Consider the following 27320-nt stretch of genomic DNA (forward strand, 5'->3'; position numbering starts at 1 on the left):
TATTGTAGAAATGCAGTCTAGTCTGCAAGAAACAATTTTCCACAAGAAAAATAGAATTTAAACTCCTAAAAATAGCATATCTCATAATACGCTATTTGGACCGTCTATTTTCAAGATCTAAATGTTTATAGATATCCTTGATTTTTACTTTATTTAAAGGAAAAAGTTTGTATAGAGCCTAGGCTCTAAACAATGAAATTAGAGCCTACCACATAAATTTTACTATAAGACCTTGTTTTGATGCCCACATATCTTCAAATTGGTCATCTCGACAGTGAGATATATGGATACGAGAACAATGTAGATTTAAAATTTTCATAGATCTATTGATCCTACACTATTTTTTAAGCTTTAAACTTTATAAAATACGATGAGAATATATTTTAAGGCTATCAAAAAGATTTCTAGTATTGAAACCACATTTCTCGATACTATTTGTAGGCAGGCTCTAATTTGATTGTTTAGAGCCTAGGCTCTATACAATCCGCACCCATTTTTTAAAACTTTAAATTTGTACTAAAATCTATAGAGCAATGATTCATGCAGCCGTTGTATAGAAATATGATGCAACAACATTACAAAACCATCTTATGGCCATTTGTTTGATCCAAATTTTGAAATATATAATCTTTTGATTTTAACGAACAATCACAAAAAAAGAAAAATTTAAAAACACAACTTAGAAAGTATTTTTTTAGCCCAATTAACACAGTCCGTTCATTTTGGTGAGATATTTAGATCTAGGCTTTAGAATGATTTGTTTCATTTCCAATTTGTTTGGATAGCTTTATTATCATTCGACGAATAATGTTTACAAAGAAAAATGTGATTTTGAGTTTATAACGGTTAAGATATTGGATTCATAAAATGAATGGTTTAGATTCATTTTTTTGAGGGGACCCATTTTGACCTAGTGTTCAAATTGAACTCTTTTTTTTTTTAAAGGGTTTGATTATTGAGATGAAAAGAATTTGTACAAAATTTAAAATTATACAAATATCATAAACATGATTTTTCTAAAAATATCGTTCATTATACTACTATACCACCATTGCATTACATCAATGCTCTCTAAATAAATAGAGAGCATTGACTCAAAGAGAGAGAGAGGACTTTGGCTTCAAAGCCAATAAATATGTTAATGCATAGAGAGAAACCCTCATAGAGGACATGCTCTTAATTCTAGAGAGAGAGAGGGGTCCTTTGGTGGTATCCGGTCTTGGCTTTTAAGAGAGAGAAACCACAGGATATTTAGCTTTATCAGGGACGTGCTCTTCACTATCGAAAAAGAGCATTGATTTGTGTCTACTTCCTATCTCTCTCTCCTTTTTAATGAGAGAGATTGGGCCGAAACAAGCTCTCTCAAAGCCAAAATACTCTCTCTTAAGGCCAAAAACAATCTCTCTCTTAAGTCCAAAACTCTATCCAGGCCAAATTTCTCTCTCTAGGCCAAACGACCCTCTTTCTCTCTCTAGGCCAAAACAATCTCTCTCTCTCTAGGCCAAAACTTCTCTCTCTCTCACACACTAAAGGCCCTTTAGGGCCAATAACTCGACTGGCCCTTAACTATTTTCCCCCGTTCCCCCCTTCTCTCTCTCTAAAAGGCCATTGAAATACCCTCTCTCTCTCTGCCCCCTCTCTCTCTCTCTCTCATAACTCCAGAAGTTCCATTCCCTCTCCCACAAGACATGGTTTCTTGCCTTCACGTCTCGCACTCGCGGCACAAATAACCCTCTATCTCTCTCATCTCTCTTCTCTCCTCTCTCTCACATATCACTCTGCATTTTCAGCCCACAATGTCTTCGGCAAAGGTCAGTTTACACACTCTCTCTACTTCTCTCGTCGCTTTCTCTTTCTAGAAGCAACTAAAAATATCGAACTCCAACAAACGGAAAAGTCTGTTAAGAAAAAGGGATAGAAATTAGGGTTTACTCTGTAACCTAAGAATGCCGTTTCCTGGAATCAGTGCAGGGAAGAAACTCTGGAGAGTAAACAGAAAATTAGGGTTTTTCATGAGCTTCCGAAACAACTTATGTTGTGTGAGAACGAGTAAAAAAGACAGTAAACTAGGGTTTTTATACCCTTTTTTTGTTTTCTGCTGCACTCAGTTGCATCTCCTGTTACAGTTTTACCATTGATACCAAGTCTTGCGCGCCATACAATTGTAGTTACTTGTATGAGTTGCCTTATGTTAGCTATTAATGGATTTTAAGGAGTTTAGTTGTTTTATTTGATTTATAGGCGGATTCAATCGATGTAATTTTTCATTTGTTCAAACAGTTAATCTCTGCAAATGGTTGTTTGTGTAGGTTGATCACAGAGGTTCATTTGGATCTAAAAGGTCTCGCAATGATGGTAAATATTGTTTGTATATTTATTTATTTTATGTAACAGGTGAAAGAAAATAATATATGTTAGTAAACAGAACATAATGAAAATTATATTCATTAATTGGAATATTCATGACTGGGATTGTTTGCACGTTAGACTATGGGGCATGGTGTATTTTGAAACATAAGAACTGATTTTTGTGCCTCACGAGGTCATTTAGTTTAGAACTGATTTTTGTGCCTTATGAGGTCATTTAGTTTTACTGGTATTACTATAATGATCAAGAAATTGTTCTGATTAAATGAAGGCTGCAATGTTGTTTTTTTCCCTTTCTGATCGCCACTCATAGAGCAGATGGTAATGGGGATTTCTAGAAAAGGTCATTTTATTGCCCATATTTTCCCTTTTCAGCTTAACCCTCTGGATTTTGATGGATAAGTGATATTTTGGTAATTGATTGATGTTTAATTTTTTTTCATAGTTTGAATAGACTTGGTAGGGTTTGGAGCAATTGTGTGTGCATAAATCATATACACTGAGAAAACACTGAAATGAATTTTGCATACAACCTTGCTCTGAAGTATTTAAGTATATTTACAAGAGAAGAATCAATGGTTGCGAGAAGGCAAAGTTGAAGAAAACTTTGCTTTCATGGGCGCTGAGGGGTAAACTACCCTATTGGGCTCGCTGCAGGGAAAATTACCTCATTTAGGGGCATCACTTCTCTATGGAGCAGGGTAGGATTGCACGTTTCTTTGAAGACTTTGACTAGGATCCTGTTTTTGAGCTCTGTCTCATAGTCTCATACTCTCATTCATTGTATAGAAAAGGCATGTGATGCCTAGGGAGGCCAGGTGGTTGGCTGTCTAGCGGTTTAGGTACTGCTTATGTGGCCGAGATGGCTGGGGGGGAAAGAGGGAGAAAGAGAGAAAGAGGGGCGGGGGGTTAAAGCCTCATAATTGCTCTCTGTGCTTGTGTCTAACCAAGACGCAGTCTCTCATGGTTCACTGAAGGCCATTCAGTTACTAAATAGGATTTTCATAATATGCTTAATTTAATGCAAGCATAGCAATTTTGGATAGTGCATTTGGGAATTATGAAAATAAGGACTGAAGGGTGCGACTGAATGCCTCACAATCCATAATTTAGTTCCACAAGAGAGGTTAGCAAATTCAGAAACAGATACCAAGTCAGGCTATGATCCAATAATTCAGCTGATCTTAGAAGTGCATCTGCTAATTTTGTGATTCAAACTTGGGTGCTAAATCAGCTGATGCCAATGGCTATTAGAACGTGGAAGGTGATATGTGCAAGGGAATAAGAAGCCCGTTCTTTGCATCACTCCCTCGGGTCTCTCTCTCACTGTAATCATGTTTCTTAGGTGCGTGCCTAGAAAGCTGCCTAGGGTGCCTGGGTGTCAACCCATGGCAGCCCTTGTCGTTGTGGCCTAGATGAGGTGTCTCGCCCTCAGGCTGCCTCAAGGCACAACCTAGGAATGAAGACAGCCTGGCGTTCTAATATGATGTCTCATTATTTCAGTTCTGGTTTTCCCTTAATGCTTCCTCCCGATGAAGTTTGAGCCTCTTTACCTTCTTCTAGCTTTTTCTTCTTCTTCTTCTTCTTTCTTTTTTTAATTTTACTTTTCAATTTACTGGTTTTCATTGATCAAAAAATGAATATACAAGTAATTTTAATTTTAAAACTTGAGTCAATATACAACAGAGTCTATACGGTTTGAGCCTTGTTACCTTCTACTGCCTTCTTCTTCTTCTTCTTTTTCCTTTCCCCTTTTTTTTTTCTTTGAAATTTCAAGTTAACTGGTTTTCATTGATCAAAAAAATTAATGTACAAGTAGTTTTCATTTAAAAACTTGAGTCAATATACAGCAGAGTCTATGCATATCCTCACTATTAACTAAACAAAGTTACTGTGAAAAGGGAAAAAAAAAAAAAAAAAAAGACTTATATCTTCCTTTACTACTTACCGTTTACTAGGTTATCACCGAGTCTAGGTGTGACGGTGCAGGGTGGTTTGGCTACCTTCCATTAGCGTTGGTTGTCTTGACAAGGTGTTGGTTGGGAACTGGTGTAGTCACAGTCAATGTAGTCCACCCTGCTAGCAACTCTTTGGGTAATCTGGCTGGAGCTGAATGGCAGAAGTTTTAGGGGCTGTACTTCATGTATTGGCATGGCCACGGCGTCAAGGGTCAAATTGTAGAAACATTCATTTTTTGGCCCATAATGGGAAAGAGTTAGGGCGTGGTCTGCAGGGGGTTTTGTACAAAACTGGGAACCCTTTTATAACTACTAGGTCAATGACTTTCACAAAATCTAACCATTGGATTTGGCTTGAGAATGGGTTGTCAAATTAAGCTTTGATGGTTGCTTTCTTGGTAACCCTGGTCTAGTAGGTGTTGGGTTTCCATTTAGAGATGGCTCGGCTCAGCTAATGCGGCCTTTCTCAGGCCATATAGGCACCGCCAATTCCTTGATAGTAGAGGTCTAGGCCTTATTGGAAGGTTAAAACTTCACGACAGCAATTGGTGTCTCTCTCCCCTTGTCAAAGGTGATTCAAAAAATGTTATATCTTGGGCCTTATAAGTATCTCCATGCCTATGGAGATTGAGCCCATCTTTTGACCAAATATTTGACATTATCTGGCAATTCTGGCCAATTCATGCTGTCTTCAAGCACTTTTGGAGAGTAAACCAATTGGTTGACTCAATTTAAGACTAGGGGTGAGTGGAACAAACTTGCCCTGATCTAGGTCAAGTCACCACCATTCCCAAGGGTAGGGTACTAAAAACATGGGTAACCATACTATCCCCCATATAGCGTATTACTAGTCCATAACTTGTCTAATGCATAGGAATAACCAATCAGATTATAACTATTTCTTAAATCCTGTAGTTTGAATTAAAAAATTGCTCTTAAGCAACAAAAACTGATAGCTAAAAATATAAAAAAGTGTCGTTTTTTTTTTTGAACGTTAACTATTGGTAACGGGCTAGCAATTTTTGAAACAGTTAGTAGTTTTCGAAAGGGGCTAGCATTGGTAGGAATGGAAACCAAGACCGGTAGTTGAGTCACAATTCATGCTACCACCTTGACCTCAACCCCATTCTTACCTCGAAAATAAAAGATCAAAGACATCCATTTAATTTTAGAACTTAAATTCATGGTACATGGAGATAAACTTCATGTATTAGGATTCTTTACATAAGGGTAACTTATTTTTTAAATTGTAGTTTAAATAAATAATTTTTGATAATGTTAACTGTTATATATTATAAGAAAGAGTACAAAGGGGTGAGAAAGAGAGAGGCTAACCACATGCGGTTAGTTGAGATACAAAAGGGGGAGAGAGAGAGGCGCTATCCACTAGGGATAGCTAAGAGTAGCTAGGAAGAATAGAGTAGGGAGAGGAGAGACTGAAGAAGGCGTGTTACAAAAGACTTTTAGATGGTTACAAAGTGAAAGAGCAAGCAGGTCTAGAAACCCTTTCCACTGGGTCTCATGTTCCTTCATCGAGAGCCGCTGCTTTGGCCGTGGCATCTGCGACATGGTTTGCCTCCCTTCACGTGTCCTTCCATATGATGGTCAGGCGCCTGCAAAGGTGGAATATTTCATCAAAGATGTGATATAAGACTTAGGGGATTGAGGAGGGATGTTTGGCCCAAGAAATGACATTCTTGGAATCACCCTCGATAATGAAGGGCGTGTTTGAGAAGGGTTGGATTATTCTAATGCCCTCTAACAACACTTTAGCTTCTGCCTCCATGGAGTCCAAGTGGCCTACAAACTTAGAGGTCACTGCTGCCGTAATACCTGCGTGGTCCTTCAGAACAATTCCTATTCCTGAGGGACCAGGCTTGCCTACCGAGCAACCATCGAAGTTGAGCTTTAGTTGGCCCGGGGCTGGAGGTTGCCAATGTGAAGCTCTAGGAGGTTTTCTTGTGGGATACTGCAGAATGGTGTTCCAATTTTGATAGAAGGCTGAAGTTGGAACTCCTTGAAACACTAGCCGGGATTTGATTTTGGAGAACACCAGGGACGGTGTTGCAAATTCCCCTTGAAAAATCCTGTTGTTACGTTCTATCCAAAGAGCCCATACAGTTGCTGCCACCGTTGTTTTCCATAACATGATCTTGGCCTTGGGCCAAGGATATGATTCGTAAACTTTGAGTAATGATGGGACCTCTTTGGGTAAAACCCACAGGATACCAATGAGAGTTAGAATCTTCCCCCAAACTTCGAATGCAAACGGACAGAATAGGAACAAGTGAGAATTTGTCTCCTCATTACAACACATGGAGCAGCTGTTTGGGAGGGAAAGACCTCTACACGCTGCAGATGGTCAACAGTAAGCACTTTAAAGTGCTACCCACATGAAAAGCTTAAGTCTATGGGGCGCAAAGGAATACCAAGCTTGGGTAACGAAAGAGGTGGGGTTTAAAGGAAAGTTAGGTGGTTGGGATATGAGTGAGTAGAAAGATGAGACTGAAAAACTTATGAGGCGGCAGGTGCCCAGATGATTTTGTCTCTTCCGTGGTGTAGAAAGAAATATGAAGAAAGGGTGTGTGCGAGGTCTAAGAAGGAGGTGAACTTTGGATTAGAAAGATTTCTCCTAAAAAGAAGGTTCCAAGAGCTAGAAATACCTTCGAGATTCATCTCATCAGCTATGAAGGCATTTTGGTGGTGCGCCACGGAGAATAGATCCGGATATTGGTCTTTGAGAGTCTGTTGACCTATCCAAACGTCCGACAGAATTGGATATGATTTCCCTCTCTGGCTTGAAATCTAATCCCTTTGGAGAAGAGGTGAAAAGAGTTAGTGATAGTCTTCCAAACCCCCGAAGCCCTGGGGTAAGATTTCAACTCTGATAGCCAAGGGGTAGCAGGAATGCGGTATTTGAACCTCAATATGTCATCCCACTGCTGAACCCTAAGGGTCAAAGTCGCCACCACCATTTATTGAGGAGGGCGACATTCTGATGTCTGAGATTTTTGATCCCTAGGCCACCTAGCCTCTTTGGTTTACAAAGCTTATCCCAAGCTAGTAAATGGAATTTGTGAGAAGAAGCATCCCCAGCCCAAAAAAATCTACGGATGAGCTCCTCAATCCTTTGTGCTACCGCTATAGGCATGCCAAATAAGGACATCTGGTAAATAGGGATGTTTGCCAAAGTGGCTTTGATAAGAGTAAGTCTGCCTGCTGGTGATAGAAACCTCCCTTTCCAACTAGCGAATTTTCAATCTACTTTATCCAGGATGTTCGACCAAGCTTCTTCTTTGGTTTTCCTACACAAAGGGGCAAGCCTAAGTAACTGGAAGGCAGTTCCTTGGCCTCACAACCCCAAAGGTTTGAGAAGACTTTGACCTCTTCAGGAGCTACCGCCACCCCAATCATTTTGGTCTTCTTGAAATTCACCCTAAAGCCAGTCGCAAATTCGAAGCATCTAAGGAATAAGAAGAGGTGGTCCACTTCCTCAGGTAAGGCATTGCAGAAGACTAGGGTGTCATTTGCGTATTGAAGGTGGGAGACAACTGGGCCATTATTACTGCACGAAAAGCCATTCAAAAGACCAGCCGCGAACATCCCAGAGAGGGATCTACTAAACACTTTGCTGCGATGGCAAAGAGGAAAGGAGAGAGAGGGTCCCCTTGGAGTAGGCTCCTAGAAGAGGGGAAGAAACCTTTCGGGGACTCATTATTGAGGATTGGGAAGTAGGGTTGAGTATAGCATGCTTTCATCCAAAGTCTCCACCTACTACCAAACCCCATCCTCAATTGGCTCTCTTTAAGAATTTCCCAATCAACATGGTCGTATGCCTTTTCCCAGTCTAATTTTACAATCGGGCTTGGAATTTTGGCAATATGACGCGAGTGAGCACATTCATGGGCTACAAGAGCTCCGTCCAGAATATGGCGGTCGTTGACAAAAGCCGATTGGGTGGGAGAAATAACCAAAGGCAGAACTTCTTTCAAATGGGAAGCTAACACCTTAGCGATAATGTTATAAGTAGAATTTACCAAGCTGATGGGGCGAAAGTCCTTCAAGCATTCAACTCCTTCAGGCTTTGGGACTAGTGTTATGAAGGTGGTGTTCATAGCTCGGTGAATGACTCCTCTAGTTTGGAATTCAGAGAATAAGGCTAGGAAGTAGGGTCGAAAGGATTCCCAAAACTCTTTGAAGGGAGCTATGGGGAATCCGTCCGGACCCGGCGCTCTGTCCGCTTCCAAACTAGAGATGGCAACTAGGATTTCTTTCTCGGAGAACGGTCTCTCTAACCAAGATGCTTTTTCAAGAGGAAGCATGCTGAATTGATTATCTCCCATTGCCGGTTTGGGACGAGAGGGGGTCGAGAAGAGGTCTTTGAAACAATGAATAACCCCTTCACTCAAAAAAATGAATAACCGCTTCCTCAATCTGAGTCGGTTGGTCCAAGTATTTCTCTCCTACCTTGAGGTGTCAGATACAATTATCCATTCTCCTGCAGTTAGCCGTCTTGTGGAAGAAGCTTGTGTTAAGGTCTCTAGCCTTGAGCCATTTTACCCGGGATCTTTGGGACCAATAAATCTCTTCTTTCTTGAGAATAGATTGGTATTGAACTTTGAGGGAAGTTCTCCACCAGGATTCCGATGGGAGTAGGATGCGAGATTCCTCCTCCACATCGAAGTATTTGATTTCCTCAAGGTTAAGATGTTTTTGTGCCGCAAAAGATCTTGGTAATGATGAGGTCCAAGATCTCAGCTGGGCCTTTAAAAGTTGAAGTGCGCTGAAGTTTGAAACCTGCCCACCCAAATACAGTTTGCAAAGAGACACCCACCAATCCGGGAGAGAAGAAGTGAGTGTCCTTTCTTGGAGCAAGAAAGCTCGAATCTAAAAGGCTTTGTGCCTCTTAGAGTGGCTTTAGTATTAAGAAGCAGAGGACAGTGGTCAGAGGTGGGTTTAGGTAAGGCGACAACATGAGAACTCGCGAGGGTAGTGTCCCAATCAATAGAGATCAGGAATCTGTTGAGTTTAGATAGAGAGGGGGAAGTGGAGTGGTTTGACCATGTGAATTGAGCTCCTTGGATTGGGAGATCGAGGACCTGATTGTCTATAATGAGGTTCGAGAAGATATTCATAGCCGGCGTAATTCTAGATGACGAGTTACGCTCAAATGACCACCGTGTGACGTTAAAGTGCCCTCCAATACACCACATAGGATTGGGGAGGCCTGCCACAGAGTTGAGTTCATCCCAAAGCTGAGGCCTCAGAGCATTGTGGTTTGGACCATACACTCCTGAGAATTTATGGAGTAAGCCATTGAAAATCCTCTACAGAAGAATAGTGATGGAGTAGGAGGCTATAATCGACGAGGACAAATCATGTTCCAAAGGACCCAAATACCGCCTGAGGCCCCTTCGGCCGGTAGAGCCTCCCACTAACAAGGTCCCCTACCCTAGACCTGTCTAACCTGTTGGAGGATAGGGGAAGGAAGTTTCGTTTCGGTAATGACTAGAATAGTTGGGTGATGTTGGAGGCAAAGATCTCTAACAGATTGCTTTTTGAAAGGCAATCCTAGACCACGAATGTTCCAAGAAGGGATCCGCATTAAGAGCTCGAGGTGAGGGGGAGGTTCCTTGGGGAACGCCTGACCCCTGAGCCACTCGGGCAAAGTGAAGTGGAAGATTCGAGAATGAGAGAGGTAGAGGGTACTGAGTCCAGAGGGTAGGGGCCAAAGATAGAAGGCCTACCTTGGTTAAGAGAGGGGTGATGACCAATGGAAAGCAGTAGGCCATCATGGGAAGGGGCTTCTAGAGGATTAGGCTCCAGAGTAGGGGGTAGAGAACGGCTGCAACGATCAATTGAAAGCCTACAAGGCAGCGGAGGTCGGGGAAAGCAGGTCAGAGAGAGGCGATACGACAAGAAGTGGGAGGAAGGGCCAGGGGGGCTCAACTTTTGGAAGGGGAGAGGGGTATGAGGCTGCAAGGGGCCCTGCAGCGAGAGTACACTGAGGCGTGGCAAGTGGTGCAACGGCAGATGGGTGGGAAAGGGAGCAACATCTGGCAGGGGTATAGGGTAGGTGGCAGCAGGGGTCACAAATGGTGAAGCGTGTAGATGCGGCTATGTAGGGGGAGAGGTTGGCGGAGTAGGTGGTTGAGATGACCGAGGGTCATCATGAGAATGGGAGGCAGTCAGTTCAGCACTAGGGCTTAGAATAGGCAATGGTAACTGCGCACGAGACTAGAGTCAGCACGCCTAAGGTCGGCTTTCCTCTCCTTAGTAGATCGACAGTGATGAGGAGAAGGACCTCCTAGTCTACGCTTTTTGTTTTTCTTGGAAGTGACCACCGTCCAGTTGGATTTCGGAAGTGAGAGAGTCCAGTTATAAAGCCTGGACCCCTGCGAATTCTGCGAACCAGAAGTTGGGACAAAGCGGGTGGATGGTGGAGAAGCGCAGGACCATTCGAGGAACACTTGGTAGAATGTGTCACCTACCTCTATCCAGAGGAAGGGGGGGATGGACAGTGGGTCCAACACGTCGATTATGAGGCGTATGGATCCGAGCAGTAGGTGTTCCAACGAGCGCCAATGAATAGCCACGAAAGTTCCGCACGCCTTGCCTATGGCTTTGAATGTCGAGAGGCTCCAAGAGTGAAGGGGAATGGCAGAGGCAGTAATCCAAATCTTCTGATGACGGAAGGCTCCCCAGTCTTCTATCCACCTAGAGAGGGATAAAAAGGCACCTTGAAAGGTAGGAGGAGAAGAATCTAGTGCTTTGGAGGTTCCATCGGTAGAGGAGAAGGAAAAACATGTAGAGCCATCCGAGAGTTTCTTAGAAAGCAGGAATGGCTCCGCCCAGAGAGATCTGGCCCATTTCTCAATTCCCTTGAAGTCATCTTGTTGGAGAGAGAAGACCCCTACTAGTGAAGTTCGAAACCTGACAGCGAGTCGAGAAGAGGACTCCTGTGCAACTGAGATGAGCTTAGCAGCATGCGGGAGAACAAGGGGATGGGTAGCAGTGGTAGTAGAGGTATGGAGAGTCATTGTGTTTATACCAAGCCCTGGGGAGTGTTTGAAAGTCGCAATCAAGTCTTTTCGGAAACTTTTGAGAACTACTTGTGTTTTTCAAAGGTATACCACTCCACTGAAAAGTTATGCTTATGTTTTAAGATTTTAGCCTAGTTTAAATAAATAATTAAGAAAGTGTATTTCTTATTTTACTTAAAATAAAAACTAAAAAAATATCTTATTTTACTTATTTTATTGAGAGTCTCGTCTAGAGGGTACTCTCGGAACCCAAAACTGTACTCCATCTCTTTATAGCAATACAAAAGTTAACGTTTATCAAAAAAAGAAACTAAAAAAAATTTTTTTACAAACTTGATTGATTCCTTAGAGGAAAACCTTTAAGGAATGATCCCTATTTTATAATGATTGTGCAAGGAAACCTTATTTATTAGGACTCAAAAGTTTTATACTTTGTAAGGAGAGAGATGTGATCTAAAGGTTATTGTTAAATCAAGCAAAATTGATGGCCCTCATTGATGATGATGCACACAAATATAATGTCCTAATAAATTTAGTATATATAGTATATATATTTATAAATTATAGTGCATTTTATAGATGACTAGTTGATTGTATGTGCGTTGCATGTGCTTTAGTGTACATTAATCATCAAATGAAAATATATATTTGTATTTTTAGTTTGAAATCAAAATATTAGCATAATAAATGTGGATGAAACATAACAAATATTGGAATTTACGATCTTAAATTAATTATTTAAAGAATTGTACGAACTATTTAGGGATTAAACTTATGAGCCACACTATGAAGCTATGGGAGAGAGTGGTTGAGCAATGTCTATGGTGTGAAACGAGAGTATCAGAAAATCAGTTTAGTTTTATGCTAGGGAGGTCAACTATCAAAGCCATTTTCCTACTTAGGCAACTGATTGAGAAGTTTAGAGCAAATGGAAAAGACCTCCGCCTGGTTTTTATTGATTTAGATAAAGCATACGATAGCATACCTAGAGATTTAACTTTGTGGGTATTGGAAAGAATGGGGCTACTAGAGGATATGTTAACATAGTGAGAGATATCTTTGAGGGAGCGCTAACTAGTATGCGAACAACTACTAGAGAGACAATGAGTTCTTAGTGACAATGGGCCTACATCTAGGGTAGCACTGAGCCCATGTATTTTTGTTTTGGTTATGGACGGCAAGACTAGCTAACCAAGCACCTACAAAATGAGGTACCATGGTGTATGTTGTTCACGGAGGACATGGTTTTGGTTGATGAGACTAGAAGCGTCGCCAATGCAAAGTTTGAACATTTGAGGGATGTCTAGAATCTAAAGGCTTTAAAATTAACCAGACTAAGACATAATATATAGAATGCAAGTTTAGTAATAATACGAGTAGAAATGAGGAAGTAGTTAAGATTGATGGTCAAGAAATACCTAAAAGAGGCTATTTCTGATATCTAAGGTCGATAAACCAAGAGAATGGAGAGATTGAGGAAGATGTCACACACAGAATTAGAGTTGGGTGAGCAAAGTGGGGATGTGCATTTGGAATTTTATGTGATTACCACATTCCTTTGATACTGAAGGGGAAGTTCTATAAGACGGTTGTAAGACTTTCCATGCTTGATGGAACAAAATGTTGGTTGGTCAAAAAATAACATATCCTTAGGATGAATGTAGCTGAGATGAGCATGTTGACATGGATGAGTGGCAAAACAAAAAAAGATGGAATTAAGAATGAATACATACAAGGGAATTTAGGTGTGGCTTCAATAGATGATAAAATGAGGGAAATTGGTCTTAGGTGCGGACCATGTGTAGCATAGATTTAATACAACACTAGTTAGGAGTTACGATTTGGTTCAAGTGGAAAGCTCTAAAAGGGCAATGGAAAGGCCCAAAGGACATGGATAGAGTGAGAATATATATAATAATTTTTGGTCTTACTGAGGGGATGTCCTTTGACAGAGAAGAATGGAGGAATATGATTCAAGTAGCTGACCTTGCATAATTGGGATATGGCTTGGATGATGATGATGGATTATTTAAAGAGGCGACCTTTCTAGGCCCCCTCTTTTTGTACTCAGTATTTTGGTTCATGTAAAGAGCATCGGAATTGTGGGCTGCCTTTCCCACATCTCGTGGGCTTTTTTTGTAAAGTTTACCCAATTGGAATTTCCCACTATTATGAGTTGTTTTTATCTATTTTATAAGGTACAAATGTTTCTCAATTCCTATTGTGCATGGATTTTATTTATCATTTTTAGAATTTAATTTAGTTCTACCATATTTTCTTCCTGCTTTCCATCTTTCTCATAAGACATGATTTGGTATAAGCATTCATTGTTCATAAAGTAATGGTTATTATCAATTTCAATTTTCTTATTTCAATGGGTGCTACACAGCTATCTCTAATTTGCATAGAAATTGAGATCTGTATATATTTCTTGTAGAATAGAGTAGTCTTCAATTTTAATAGGAACTCCTTTGATCCTATTTTTATGGAAATTTTTATTGCGTTCCCCAATTTTATCTCACTTCTCTCTCTCTCAACCAATTTCCTTAAACCATGGATTGTCAAAAATTCTAGTGTCGCAAAGTATTCACCTTTCCCAAACTCCTATCAATGTTTTAAAAAACGGTCCGCCTGGCGCCTAGGTGCCCGCCTAGGTGGCCTGGACCAAAAATCCGCCCGCCTAGACCCAGGCGGCCCTACACGGGCGGATGTACCTGGGCGGGCGCCTAGGCGGGCTAGGCGTTTTTCTTTTTTTTTAAATTACGGGGCGCCCAAGGTTCTGGGTACCCGCCTAAGTGCTGGGCGCCAGGTAGGCTGCCTAGTTACAAGTCTCTCATACAACTGTGCCTTCTATTTGAACTCTTATGGCTATTTCCTTCTAGATATACGCCCAAAAATTAGTTTATGGTTTTGAGATAGTTCCAAGTACTCTCTCTCTCTCTCTCTCTCTCTCTCACAAACACTTATTTTTTAACTTTCTGAATTTTCTAGATCTACCTCTTGTTCAATGCATAACCCATTTCACCTTAAAGAAGAAAGAGATACATGATTTTGCATATCCTTGAAATAATACTGTTACGTTACATTTGTCCTCTGAAAAACATCTTCCCATACTTTCAATTCAAATTGAATCATTATTAGTTCACTTTAGTTTGTTTTGCTTTATTTATTTATTTATTTTTCTTCATAAGTGATGTTATTCACATTAGTTTGCAAATATTAAAACCATCAAATATTTGAATGTGAGATGATTAAGAAAGATTCTTTTTATCTTAGTTTATATGTATTGATCTTGAGTTGCATTAAACCCTTGGATATTGCCAAAAATTTTAACTAGAGCCAAACGATTATTTTACTTAAAAATGGCCTCTAATTGAGCATACATGTATTTGTTGTTTTAAATAATTACGTAGATATATTACACAAATGTCTCTTAAATAATTAGGTAGAAATATTACTTTATTACCGTAAGTTTGTGTTTGTATATTGTAATATATTATATGCTCTTGATTTGACTCCCTTCAAAGAAAGGTAGTAAAGGAAGACCATTGAGTCCCTACTTTATAGTTACTATTGCAAGCATCCCTTGTGGGCATGGGCACGGGGAGGGAGAGAGGGTGCCAATATGCTGCAAAAAAGATTGGCAGGATAAATTTCCTTTCAAATAAGAATTAGACTCATGTTCTTCATTTTTTTTTTCCTCTCGAAGGAGAAATAGAAAGAAATAGAGAGAGACTTGATTTTTCCATTTTTATTGTAAATATGAATCCCTACACTGTTATTGGGTAATCTGATGATTTGTGTTGTTGTTGTTGTTGTTGCCGTTGTCATTGTCATTGTTGTTGTTAGTATTAGTATTATTATTATTGTTGTTGTCATTGTCATTGTTGTTGTTATTGTTGTTGTTAGTATTAGTATTAGTATTATTATTATTGTTGTTGTTGTTGTTGTTGTTGTTGTTGTTGTTGTTGTTGTTGTTGTTAGTATTAGTATTATTATTATTGTTGTTGTTGTTGTTAGTATTAGTATTATTATTATTGTTGTTGTTGTTGTTGTTGTTGTTGTTGTTGTTGTTGTTGTTGTTGTTGTTGTTGTTGTTAGTATTAGTATTATTATTATTGTTGTTGTTGTTGTTGTTGTTGTTATGGTTATTGTTGTTGTTGTTGTTGTTGTTGTTATTATTATTATTATTATTATTATTATTATTATTATTATTATTATTATTGTTGTTGTTGTTGTTGTTATTGTTATTGTTATGGTTATGGTTATGGTTATGGTTATGGTTATCGTTAGCGTTAGCGTTATCGTTATCGTTATTATTATTATTAACCAAAACTTTACACTAATGAAGCTCTTAGAGATTTGAAATACTTGAAAAATATAGGGGTATTCTTGGACAGGATATGCCCTTTTTATTGTTTTCCATGTTTTTAGGTGAGTTGGTTCTAATTGCTTTGTAGATTTCTTTATTTTTATCAAATACATTTGAAAATCCAACGAAGTAAAAATTGAAATACACAGAAACTAGTAAGGTATTTTGGGAATATGACATGGCACACCACCATCCCCGATTCCGTTTTTAGTAATATAGTGTGAGTCGTGCTTTTTTGCTCCATTTTTGTCATGATTCTCTTGCGAATCAATAAATGGCGGACAGAGTGGGGGACCCACCAGAGGTTATTTGTGGGTTCCACACACTCCATCATCATCCCTTATTTCATTGGCTCCTCATGCACCACCATCTCCGATTCCATATTAGTAATATATAGTATGAGTTGTGCTTTTTTGTTCCATTTTTGTCATGATTCTCTTACGAATCAATAAATGGTGGACAGAGTGGGAGACCCACCCACCCATTTGTGGGTTTCACACTCCCCATTATCATCCCTTATTTCATTGGCGCTGATGACCCAAATGAACCGTGTTTTTTTTTTCCATTGTCCATGGCATTATTGGATACTTCTCAATTAAATGGAGCATAATAGCTCTGCTGAGTTTTCTAATGGCAATTTATTTGTCTGGTGCTCTAACGGCAATTTATTTGCCTTTGCCAGTTTCTCATAATGATGGCGACTGGACCTGCCCACAATGTGGAAATGTGAACTTTGGATTTAGAACTGTCTGCAATCGAGCAAAATGTGGTGCTCTCAGACCCCCTACTACTCCGGTGAGTGATGTTTATTGTTTGTGTTGATTATGTCAATTGTCAATGGATTACCTGTCTGATGTTCTTTTTTCTTTTTAGATTCTCTTATTTAATCATTAAATAAATAACCACTTCATTTTTAAATACTTAATTGAGTTGGATGTTAAAGAATATGAGGATTGTCAATATGGTTAGTCAACAAACTTGTTCACATTCTTTGACAACTTTGATGGTTATGTATGAGGACCTGCTTGTGCATTTTTGCAGGCTATGTAGGGCTGGTCTCTCTCTCTCTCTGTGCCATTTCGCCTCGCTGTCTCTCTTGTCTTTTTTGTTCTGATACCTCATTACTATTCACTCTGTTTTGTTGATAGTGCTGGGAGACTCTCTCTCTCCTCTTGCTTCTTATCCGTACTGTCCCATTGTCCCTCTTATCTTGTTGTTCTGATGCTATATATAATCTCTTTGTGTTCTTGTTAGGTACAGGGTGTTATGCATGAAACTGTTTGTCATTTTATCTTTCATGTTTGAGAGAGAGTGGTATGAAACTGTTTGTGTCATTTTATTTTTCTTGTGCGACAGAGAGAGGGAGGGATGAAGCCTTTATGTGCTAGGAGAGTTTCCTGGGTGTGGGTGGGGTGAAGGGGAGGGTTCTCACAATTGGAGGATAAAGAAGTGTTGGAAATTGTTGTACAAAAAAAAGTAGTGTTGAAAATAAATGCATTATACATGTGATCACTGTAGAAGGGTAAAAAGTGTTCAAATGAATACATGTTCCTTTGGAAAAAGGGTGTGGGCTTGTGAACGGATTCTTTATATTGTCAAGTGCCTCTGATCCATCATGTAGTAGGTTTTGTCATGTCTCTCCTGGTCATTTATTTTATTGCAGCAATGCTGAAGGTTTTGTTTAGAAGAGTTAAATTATATTGTTCTTTTAATTTTTTGAGCACCTTAGTGAGCACCTTGGTAGGGCTTTCTCCTATTTATTTTCTTATGTATTTCTAGCCTCTGGGTTGGATACTGGGGTTTGTGTTTCCTCTCTCTATCCCATTGGGCAGTGCCAATCTGATGCACATAGAAGGTTATTGCCAAATTCCTGGCTAGTAGTTTGAGGAACGTCCTAGGTGGTCTAATTTCCCCATCCTCAGTGTGCTGTTGTCAAGGATAGGCGGATTCTTGATGGGGCACTGATTGCACACCAGCACATTGAGGCAAGGTATAGAGCGAAAATTCCTGATGTTATATGTCAATTAGACCTTGTAAAGGCCTATGACCTCATCGAGTGAGACATACTAGAGACCCAGACAAAATTAAAGAGCTAATGGGTTTTGGAATTAAGTGGAGATCCTGGATACAGGTGTGTTTATCTTTGGCCTCCTTTTTGGTAATATTGAATGGAGCCTCTATGGATACTTCTGGAGCATTGAATGGAGCCTCTATGGATACTTCTGGAGCGGTTGATGTATTCGATAAGGGATCCATTATCCCCCTTTTATTTACTATCATTGCATATGCTTTCAGTCTCATGATCGACAGGATCTATAGACAAAACATTATCCAAGGAATCCGGGTGGAGATAGAAGAACCCATTATCTCTCATCTGCAATGTGCATACAATATGCTTGTCTGCTTTGGTCCCTCTGAACAGCAGCTAGATGCTCTATGGCTTTTTTTATGATGTTTTGGATTTGCACCTGAACTCCGGATAAATATGAAGAAAACAAATGTCGTAGGAGTGGATATGGAACGAGGAGGTTGAAAGATTAGTGAATTATGTAGGAGTACGAAGCAAATACTTGGCTCACCTTTGTGCAGGTGAAAGCCCTAAAAAAGCCATGTGGGATAAAGTAACTGAAAGATTTAGAATGCCAATGGCTGTCCTATGAAAGCTATAGATCTCTTGCAAAAGAAATTCTTGTGTAAGGGATCCTCAGCGGGCCACAAATGTCACTTGGTGAAGTGGGAAAATGTGTGCCTATCAAAGAAATGCAGAGGACTGGGAATTAGGAAATTAGCAGAGGTTAATGATGTTTTAGTGGGAAAATAACTAAGGTGATTTTGGTCTAAGGGGAAACCAGCTATTGAGGAAGGTGATAGACCATAGATATTACATATGCACACTCCATTCTGGGTAAACTGTTAAGATTACAGCTAGAAGCAACACGGGTGCAAGTGCATAAGAGGACATTGTGAAAGTACATTGCCTTTTCTGGGTGTATGTGAGGTTCAAGCCTGGGGTTGGAATAAAAGTTAGCTTTTGCAGTCCAATTGCATGAGATGGAATACTTTGGAGGTGGATTGCCCCAACATAGGCGGCCTGGACACTGACCCACAAGCATCTATAGACAGTTTCTGGATCTAAAACTTGGTGACCAACTTGGTGGTTCAAATTTAGGCATAATTTGAGAGATTGGGAGGTACAAGAATTCTGTGGACTCATGGAAAGACTTCAAGCAGCGGTTCTTCCGAGGAACAGAGAAGACTCAATAGTATGGAGTCCACATGGCAAGTGAGTGTTCATGGCAAAATCTCTTTATAAGAAGCTGTCTGATATGAATACTCGTCATTGAATGTGTGGCAAGGAGCTTGAAGGCTTCCACCTTGCATCCAAGCTGTGGTTTGGGTTATCATGTATAGGGACGAGGAGAGTGTGCACTGTGAGATCAGTAGCAATATCTGGTTCATTTTTTGCTGAAATATCCAGGTTTTGCCGGAGAAGGCTACTCGGGTAGTGTGATTACCTGGTTCAAAAGGAGAATACCTGCCCTGTTGGCTAAACGATATGTTTAATGAGATCTGTGATAGGCTGAGCAATCTTCTGATGTCCATAAATCTTTCATGAAGCAGATGCTTTGGCATGGGAAGAGATCTCAAAGCCTTTTCTGACAGTTGAATTGCTTAGTGAGTAGTGTGTACTTCTCTAGAGTTTCGTGTCCGACAGTTACTATGTTTAGTATGTAGCAGGTAGAATGAAAGTCTTGTGTAAATAGACCCATTTTGGTACATGGAAATTTGCTTGTTAATCGATCAGTTCAAAAATTAATGAAAAAGAGTAGGCAATCAGAAATAGGAAAATGGTTTTTATCCCCATCCCTGATGAAGGACTCATTTTGTGGAAACTCAGCCTAGTGCCATATTATGGTCGTTACGGAGTGCACATTTGGGAGTTCAGCAATAGGATTCAGGGGGTTTTTGGCAACATATTTTAACAATCAATGGAAAGCTAAACATGGTGCTAAAACCCCAAAAGAGTCCAGTCCTGTGACTGGATTTCCCATTTACAGGCACCATTAGACTTTGATGGCTGCTCGACAGGAAACCCAGGCTGACAGGTACTGGGGGCATTTTCATGTCTCATACAGGTGAATACTTGCTATGTGCCTCACGGAAGCAGCAGCGCTAGTTACTGGACTTTGGTTCATGCAGCCTGAATGGAACTCTCTTTTGGTCAAATGTGATAGCTGGGAGAAATGGGATCCACTAACCCCCATGATATGGTACCTGTATTCTTGATGAAGTTCAAGAAAGATGCAGATACTTGCTTGTTGATTTTATGCATACTTGAAGAGAGTAGAACATGTTAGCGGATTCTTTGGCTATTTTTGAAAGGAATGTAAAGACGATTGTTTATCCCAATATTAATACAGCAGTAGTTGACCGTCTCCTCAGAAAAAAAAAAAAAAAAAAAGAACACCACAGCCAATTTTGTGTTGACTTTTCTATATTTATCACTTTTGCCAAAATCAATAAGGTCAAGTTATTGGTAAAAAAATAATTTAACCAGAGATTTTTTGACGTAGTTTTTGATTTGGGAAAGTATATGATGACACCATTTACCTTTAGTACAAGGTGATCACAATTAATCTTGACCATTGGATGTGAAATTGGGTGGCTGCTGTATTTATTTCATTGATCAAGCTCAAAGTTCAAAAGAAATTTTTTCGAACTTTTTGATGGACTCAAGCTATCAGATTTCACATTGGATGATTATAAGTAATTGCGACCTCCTTGTGCCAAAGGTTGTATACAATCCCTTTTGATGTAATATTTTATGAGCTAAAACATCTTTTGATATATGAGGATATACTAAGGCTTTTGTTTGTTTTCTATGCATAAAGCCCTTGTGAAGCTCCCTCATGTCATGCATAATGGATATTCTCTTTTCTAATGTCCATTATTTTTATCTCCATCACGGGCTCCTGTGCAAGCAAATTTACCTTTATCAATTTCCTCAAAAATGTAGACGATGAAAGAATTTGTTGTTCCCTTAAAGAGGAACACTAGACATTTTTTACTACCTCGACCTGGGGGACTTCGGTCATTGGAAAAACTAGGCTAGAGATAATGTGAGCAGTTTGCTGCATGGAGAATTGGATTATAAGAATATTAGGCTTGTAATGGCTACTTATATTAGTATTTCTACAGAGAGAGAGAGAGAGAACCTTTGAAAAATAAATAAGGAAATGCACATGTTACCTCTTTTTGGCTTCTAGCACTTTTGGATGATCCTAATGGACTAATATTTAGCATAACCTAAAGTTGGATATAATGTGTTTTTTTCTATGTTTTATGCATCTTCATATTTTTATTATCATGCTCAAATGTGTGTTTATGAGGGGTTTCGGTTTGGTATGTGACAGAGAATGACATCAGCTCCAATCCCTAGAGCGTACGATCCCCCTCCTTTCTATGTAGGAGGAATTGGTGCTCCACCGCCAATGCCTCTAGGAATGCCAGGAAGTTATGGGCCCCCAATGCCTCTTTCTGGGATGCCTTTTGATTATGGAGCATCGAGAAGCGTCGCTGGTCCATATGGTCTCCTTTCACCATATGGTGCTCCTCCACTAGGAGGTACATTGTTCACGCGTTTACTCTCTTCCCCCCCCCCCAACACACGAGCTCTCTTTTTATACTTCAGAATTCTCTCTCTCTATCAATCTCAATCTCTCTCTCTCTCTCTCTCTCTCTCTCTATTTTCAGCTTTCGTCTTCTTTCCTGCCAATTCATCTCTTCCAATTTGTTCAAGTTTACCCTTCATTCTTGCTGTGCATCCTGCCCAGTTTTCTTTTGATTTTCATGTCTTCTCTTTCTTTCTGTACAAAGTTCATCTCTCCCTCTCTCTCTCCCCTCCCCCCCCCCAAACATTTCTTTTGTGGCAAAAGTAAGTCACTTTTTTCTTCAGAATTCCCTTGTTTTCTTTACAAGAGTCAGTGATTGTCTTTTGCTCTTCCTATAGTTACCAGTCTTTTTCTATCTGTCTCTCGTATGCAGTTCTCGGTCTTTCTTCTCTTTTTATCTTCACCAGTTAATCCCCTTTCTCTCTCTCTCTCTCTCTCAAAGTTCCCTTTTGTTACTTTATTACTCCTTTCCAAATATTCACTGAGTTCTTATGAATTTTGGATCAGGCCTCGGTTATGGCCCGGGCCCTGCTATGGATGGATATGGATTCGGGTTCCGAGGGTCTCCATTGCCGGTATGCATTTACTTTTTATGCATTTTTTATGAATAAGGTTGGCTTTTCTGTGAAAAAGGGCAATATAAAAATTATGATCACTTTTTTTTGATACTGTTAACATTGCATAGATGGTTATAGAAGTACAGGACAAAACGTGACCAAGGGGAGTGACATAAGAGTAAAAATTATGATCACTGCTCAAGGGAAGTGACAAAACTGACCTTGTAGCATGGAGAGAGAGAGAGAGAGAGAGAGAGAGAGAGAGCTTTTTTACTTTCAGACTGTAAAGAGAGAGTGAGAGAAAGCTCTTTCACTTTTGTTAATCAGACTATTGAAGTCAGGTTGAGATTGAGAGAGAGAGAGAGCTTTCTCGGTTTCAGACAGCAAAGAGAGAGGGAGTGAGAGAAAGCTCTTTCGCTTTCATTAATCAGGCTATTGAAGCTAGGTTGAGAGAGAGAGAGAGGGTGTCCTTCCGTTTCTGTCATCAGACTTTGGAATTAGGTTGAAATTGGTTGGAGATTCCTTATTTTTTAAAGGATAAATTAACATTTGTATTGGACCTGTATGGATATATCACACTCCTGTCGCATTGTATTTCTTGATGTTGATTCATTTGAAATTGTGTTTTTGGTCTTGTTCTGTTTCCTTGAAATGTAACCAAGGGTTGTCCCTTTATGCCGATTCAAGGTACCAGGGCCATGGCCCGGGGATATAGCTGATACCAATGGCTCTCGAAAGCGTCGTGGAGGTATTTTACTTTTTCTTTCCTTGTTTTTCTTCCCTCTAGCTTTCTATATGTTGTAGTTCTTTTATATTTAATGGACAGAATTCCATCTTTTGCTCATATGTCTAGTCCGCTTCTAAATATGGGATGGAAATGTGTGAGAGAAAGAGCTTGCACATGCTTACCTGTAATTCTTGCCTGCTCTCGTGATTTATTTCTGGACTTGATTGCAGCTGTTTTTGGCTACTGATCTGTAACTGGGTTGCTTGGTTGTGTTATATTTCATTCGCAGGCCCGGATGGGTCTAATGAAGGGGATTGGATCTGCCCCAAGTGTGACAATCTGAACTTTGCCTTCAGAACAACCTGCAACATGAAGAAGTGTGGAACCCCAAAACCTGTGAGTCCCTCTCTCTCTCTCTCTCTCTCTCTCTCTCTCTCTCAAATACCAATATGTCTTCAAAACAAATGAATGTGTGTGTATGAACACCCATGACCTGATGTCTTTGGTCGGATTCGTAGGTAGGAAACCGGTCTTCAGGGACCAACAAGGAGTCTGATGCCCCGGAGGGTAGCTGGATGTGCAACAAATGCAACAATCTCAATTACCCTTTCCGCAGTGTATGCAACCGGAAAGGGTGCGGAAATGAGAAACCAGCCACCTGAAAATAATGAGAATATAAATACATAAAGAATGAAATTCTCATCCAAATTAGCGAGTCCTGATTGGTCTTGGGTAGTTTCCCATTAGGGGTTTAAGCTAATAGATCTCTTCTGTTTTCTTGCATGGAGGAGGAAATATGGAGATTTTTGTTCCTGATCGATCTCGCTCTCAAAATCTGTTTTGATGAATAGGGGAGAAATGCGGAGTATTGCTTGCATTAAGGCCTCTCTCTCTCTCTCTCTCTCTCGATACACGTGTGTGCGTATATATATATGAACTCTCTTTCTCTCGATATATATATATATATATATATATATATATATATATATATATATATATATATATATATGAACATTTTATAAAATTTAAAGCTTAAAAAATAGTGTAGATCAAGCATATTTATAAACACTTGAAAATCTGTAAAATGCATTATAAGATGCACTATTTCTAAAATTCGAAATCCATTTTTTTCCCATGTTCGTACATCTTGAGGTTAATGTTCAATTTGAGGAATTTGGGCATTGAAGTAACTTCTTCTAATGAATTTTTGATGTGCGCCTTAATTTGATTGTGCACCTTATGTGGATCCGGTTTCTATGCAACCATGCCTGTATATGTAGAAATGTAGACTTCTTAATAAAAAAAATTTTGAAATGAATTTTAAGACTTAATTTTTAAGGACATGTAATCTCCAACATGGAGCTTATGAATATGAAAAAATAAATAAATTTTAAAAACTAAAAATAATAATTCTACTAAGAAAACATTTGGATTGTTATTTTTGATTGTTTTCATTGTTTTTAGCTAGAACACCTACTTGTATCTATCTTAAAGATGGATGCTTTATACTTTTTGGACTGCATATGTAGAAATGCAGGCCCGCCCGCATGAAACAATTTTCCTTACTCTTTGTGCAAAGCGTAGCGGTTTGTTGCGTGCACTTCTGACGGGCGATGCGCACTTGTGCACTGTACGATTTGTCTCGTCTCTCAAACACGTGTGTATGAAGTGCCATCTAAGTACCTTCCGTATGCAGTCTTGTGTAATTGCGTACTCAATTTTAAGCGTGCGATTCACACGTAAAGCGTAGTGGTTTGTTGCGCGCATTTATGACAGGTGGTGTATACTTGTGTACCGTACGATTTGCCTTATGTTCTCCAAATACATGTGCATGAAATGCTATCTAAGTGCCCGTGCCCTCCGTAGCATGTGTACTTGGGCATCGCACTACTCAATGTATATATATATATAGATGGGAAAGGTTGGTGTTGGCCCAATAGTTAATAGCTATAGTGTTGACCAATGGTTTCGATTGAATCTGGGCCTGATCAAATAATTACGATTGTATTTTGTATTTGAATTTTTATTTATTTTTTATAAATCCAAATCACTTGAGTGTATATTATTTAAAAATAATAATATTTAAGAAAAAAATATAAAATATAAATTACCCAAAAAATTCTTAAAATTTTTAGGGGTATTTTGATCAATTTATATATTGTGAATAAATTTTTAATAAAATTTCAAGTGATTTGGATTTGAAAAAAAAAAAAATGAAAATTCAAATACAAAATAAAGTCGTGACCGTCAGATTGGTTCAGATTTAATTTAGGTCATTGGCTAAAACTGTAGCGATTAGCCTTTGGGCTAACGTCAACATTTCCTTTTATATATATATATATATATATATATATATATATATATATATATATATATATATATATATATATATATATATATTGCATACTTTTAAGGAAAATATCTTTTGGAATTGCCTGCTGTTGATTTGTGGTGCCATTTGTGAGTGATATTCTTGAAAATGTCCGCAAGTGTAGTTGAGATAGGAGTGGGAGCACGATTTGGTAGGAACGGAGGCTAGAATTCATGTTATTAGGAGTGTACGATGCATATGTTGGTCTAGATGCCCTAGTATTAGGAATCAAGTTTCCATTGTTTAAGTTATTTTGATCTCGACGTTTAGGAATTTCAATCCTGAAGATCATTCTCCTGAAGGATATATATAGTATAGCTTTAAAGTTAGGATTCTTTTATTCATTTAAATGTATAGTTGTGCTGTTAACTAGCTATAAATTGAGAAAATTATCAGTTTGGCTATTCTCTTGGTTTTTGGGATCATGATCTCCAATGATAGGAATTGGATCCTTAACAATGGAAATTGAGATCCTAAAAATTTAAAAATCTAGATCTCTTAAATATCTTTTTTAGGAGCACCAAAACGAGATTCCGGAGCAGAACCATTAAGAGGTTGATGTTTTTCCCGCTTAACAAAAATGGTGCATTTTACCTGGCTTGAGTGGAAACTTAGTTGGCTATAGTTTATCTTGGCTTGAGAGTAGGTATCTGCTACATATTTTCTTGCAGACAGGGAATATGTCCTAACAGTTTTTCCTAAAAAAAATAGATTTCCACTGGTAAGATGGCAAAAAGATCTATGTGCCCGAGAGTAATGGATATAGGTATCTAAATGCCAAAGGCTAGTGAATGAACCACTCCTTATCAAATGTTGCTGGGGCAGTTTCGTACTAGGAGTGGCAACGGGCCGGGCCGGTTCCATACGGACGGGGACAAGACCCGATTGGACCCGGATTTAGACCCGAATAGTGCTTGGGTCCAAGAGTTTGAACCAAAACTATCCTATCGGGTCCAATTTTTGGATCTATACGTGGACTCGGATCGGATCTACCCCTCGGGTCCCAAGTTGAGTCTGGGTTCATTGCCACCCCTATATGGTACAACCAAGACATCTTTTGGTGGAGATAGTCATAAATATATAAGTGAAGGACCAGAACGGTGGATTGGTGAAAATTGATTTAATGGGGCTGCAGCCCTATGTATATAGTAAAGCCTCACCTCATAACTTACATGAAAATTGCATGCACTTCAAGTATTGGAAAACCTTTACATTGATCATCTTAGCTTGAACATTATGGTCGTGGAAAAAAAAAAGACTTCAAGCTCTAAAAGTAGTGTATATTCTAACAAAGTAGTGTATGAAAATTGCATGCAATTCAAGCATTGGAAAACCTTTACATTGATCATCTTAGCTTGAACATTATGGTTGTGGAAAAAAAAAAAGATTTCAAGCTCTAAAAGTAGTGTATATTCTAACAAATTATCAAAACCATCTATTTCGCACAAAAAATAAGTGTTCACACGCAAGATCTATACTATTTTTTTATTTTAAAAATTTATTAGCAGTGTTGGAATCTGATTTTAGAGTCAACATGGAGATTTATGCCGAAAGTGTTTTCTAGATGAGGATTTGTAGTGAGGCTTTATTTTGTTTTCACAAAGCGTAGGCCTGAGGCATCTCAACCCATTGGAGGGGTATAATCGCTTGTTAGGAATGGGTTGAGGTTGTGCTGGTAGCACTACCTGAACCCTAGCTACTGGTCTAGGTTTTCATTCCTATTGATGCATTCGAGAACTGCTTATTCCTCACTAATCTACAAAAAAATAAAAATAAAAAAATCGCTTGTTGATTTGTGCTTTGTAGATACTGTTGCTTCGTGGTGGGTGACAAATCATGTCATTTCTAGAATGACAAGTGAATAGGGGATTGGCCACTCTGGTTTCAACGTTAGAGGAAGTGTTTGCTCAAGCAATGTAGCCCGAGGCTATGATCAAAGGTGTTGCGGTAGGGAATAGAATAATCTTTAAGGCATGTTTGATAAGTGGAAGTTTTTGGAAGTGGAAGTTAAATGTCCCACTTCTATGTTTGATATTACTATGTGGAGGTTGTAAAGTGGAAGGACGACTTTCTATGCAGTTTTTTTTAGTGTTAAAATAGGTTTATTTTTGGAAGATCTCTCTTTCATAAAAACTAATGGAAGAGCAGTCTTTTATAACTTGTGGGAGAGTCCCTTCCACTCTCAAAAACTCCATGTATCAAATACACCCTAAGGGTGGTACATTGAACTAAGACAAAAGACAATATTGCAGA

General features: G+C 39.1%; 1 protein-coding gene across 2 annotated transcripts; it reads left to right on the plus strand.

Annotated features, from left to right (window-relative positions):
* Positions 1-1557: 1557 nt before the first annotated feature.
* On the plus strand, positions 1558-27320 carry LOC18428265 (ranBP2-type zinc finger protein At1g67325). Of its 2 annotated transcripts, none has more exons than XM_006837301.4 (8): positions 1558-1811; positions 2310-2355; positions 16423-16535; positions 21155-21365; positions 21920-21987; positions 22657-22717; positions 22986-23092; positions 26874-27320. In XM_006837301.4, the coding sequence occupies exons 1-8, from the start codon at positions 1797-1799 to the stop codon at positions 26895-26897; spliced, it is 645 nt and encodes a 214-aa protein (XP_006837364.2). In that variant the 5' UTR covers positions 1558-1796; the 3' UTR covers positions 26898-27320. The 2 variants fall into 2 exon arrangements, with proteins under 2 accessions (XP_006837364.2, XP_088712297.1); XM_088856171.1 differs by lacking the exon at positions 26874-27320 and adding an exon at positions 23215-23577.

Source organism: Amborella trichopoda, chromosome 13 (genome assembly GCF_054954075.1).
Source record: "Amborella trichopoda isolate Santa Cruz 75 chromosome 13, AtrichopodaSantaCruz75HAP2 v2.0, whole genome shotgun sequence".
In the NCBI taxonomy this organism is placed as follows: domain Eukaryota; kingdom Viridiplantae; phylum Streptophyta; class Magnoliopsida; order Amborellales; family Amborellaceae; genus Amborella; species Amborella trichopoda.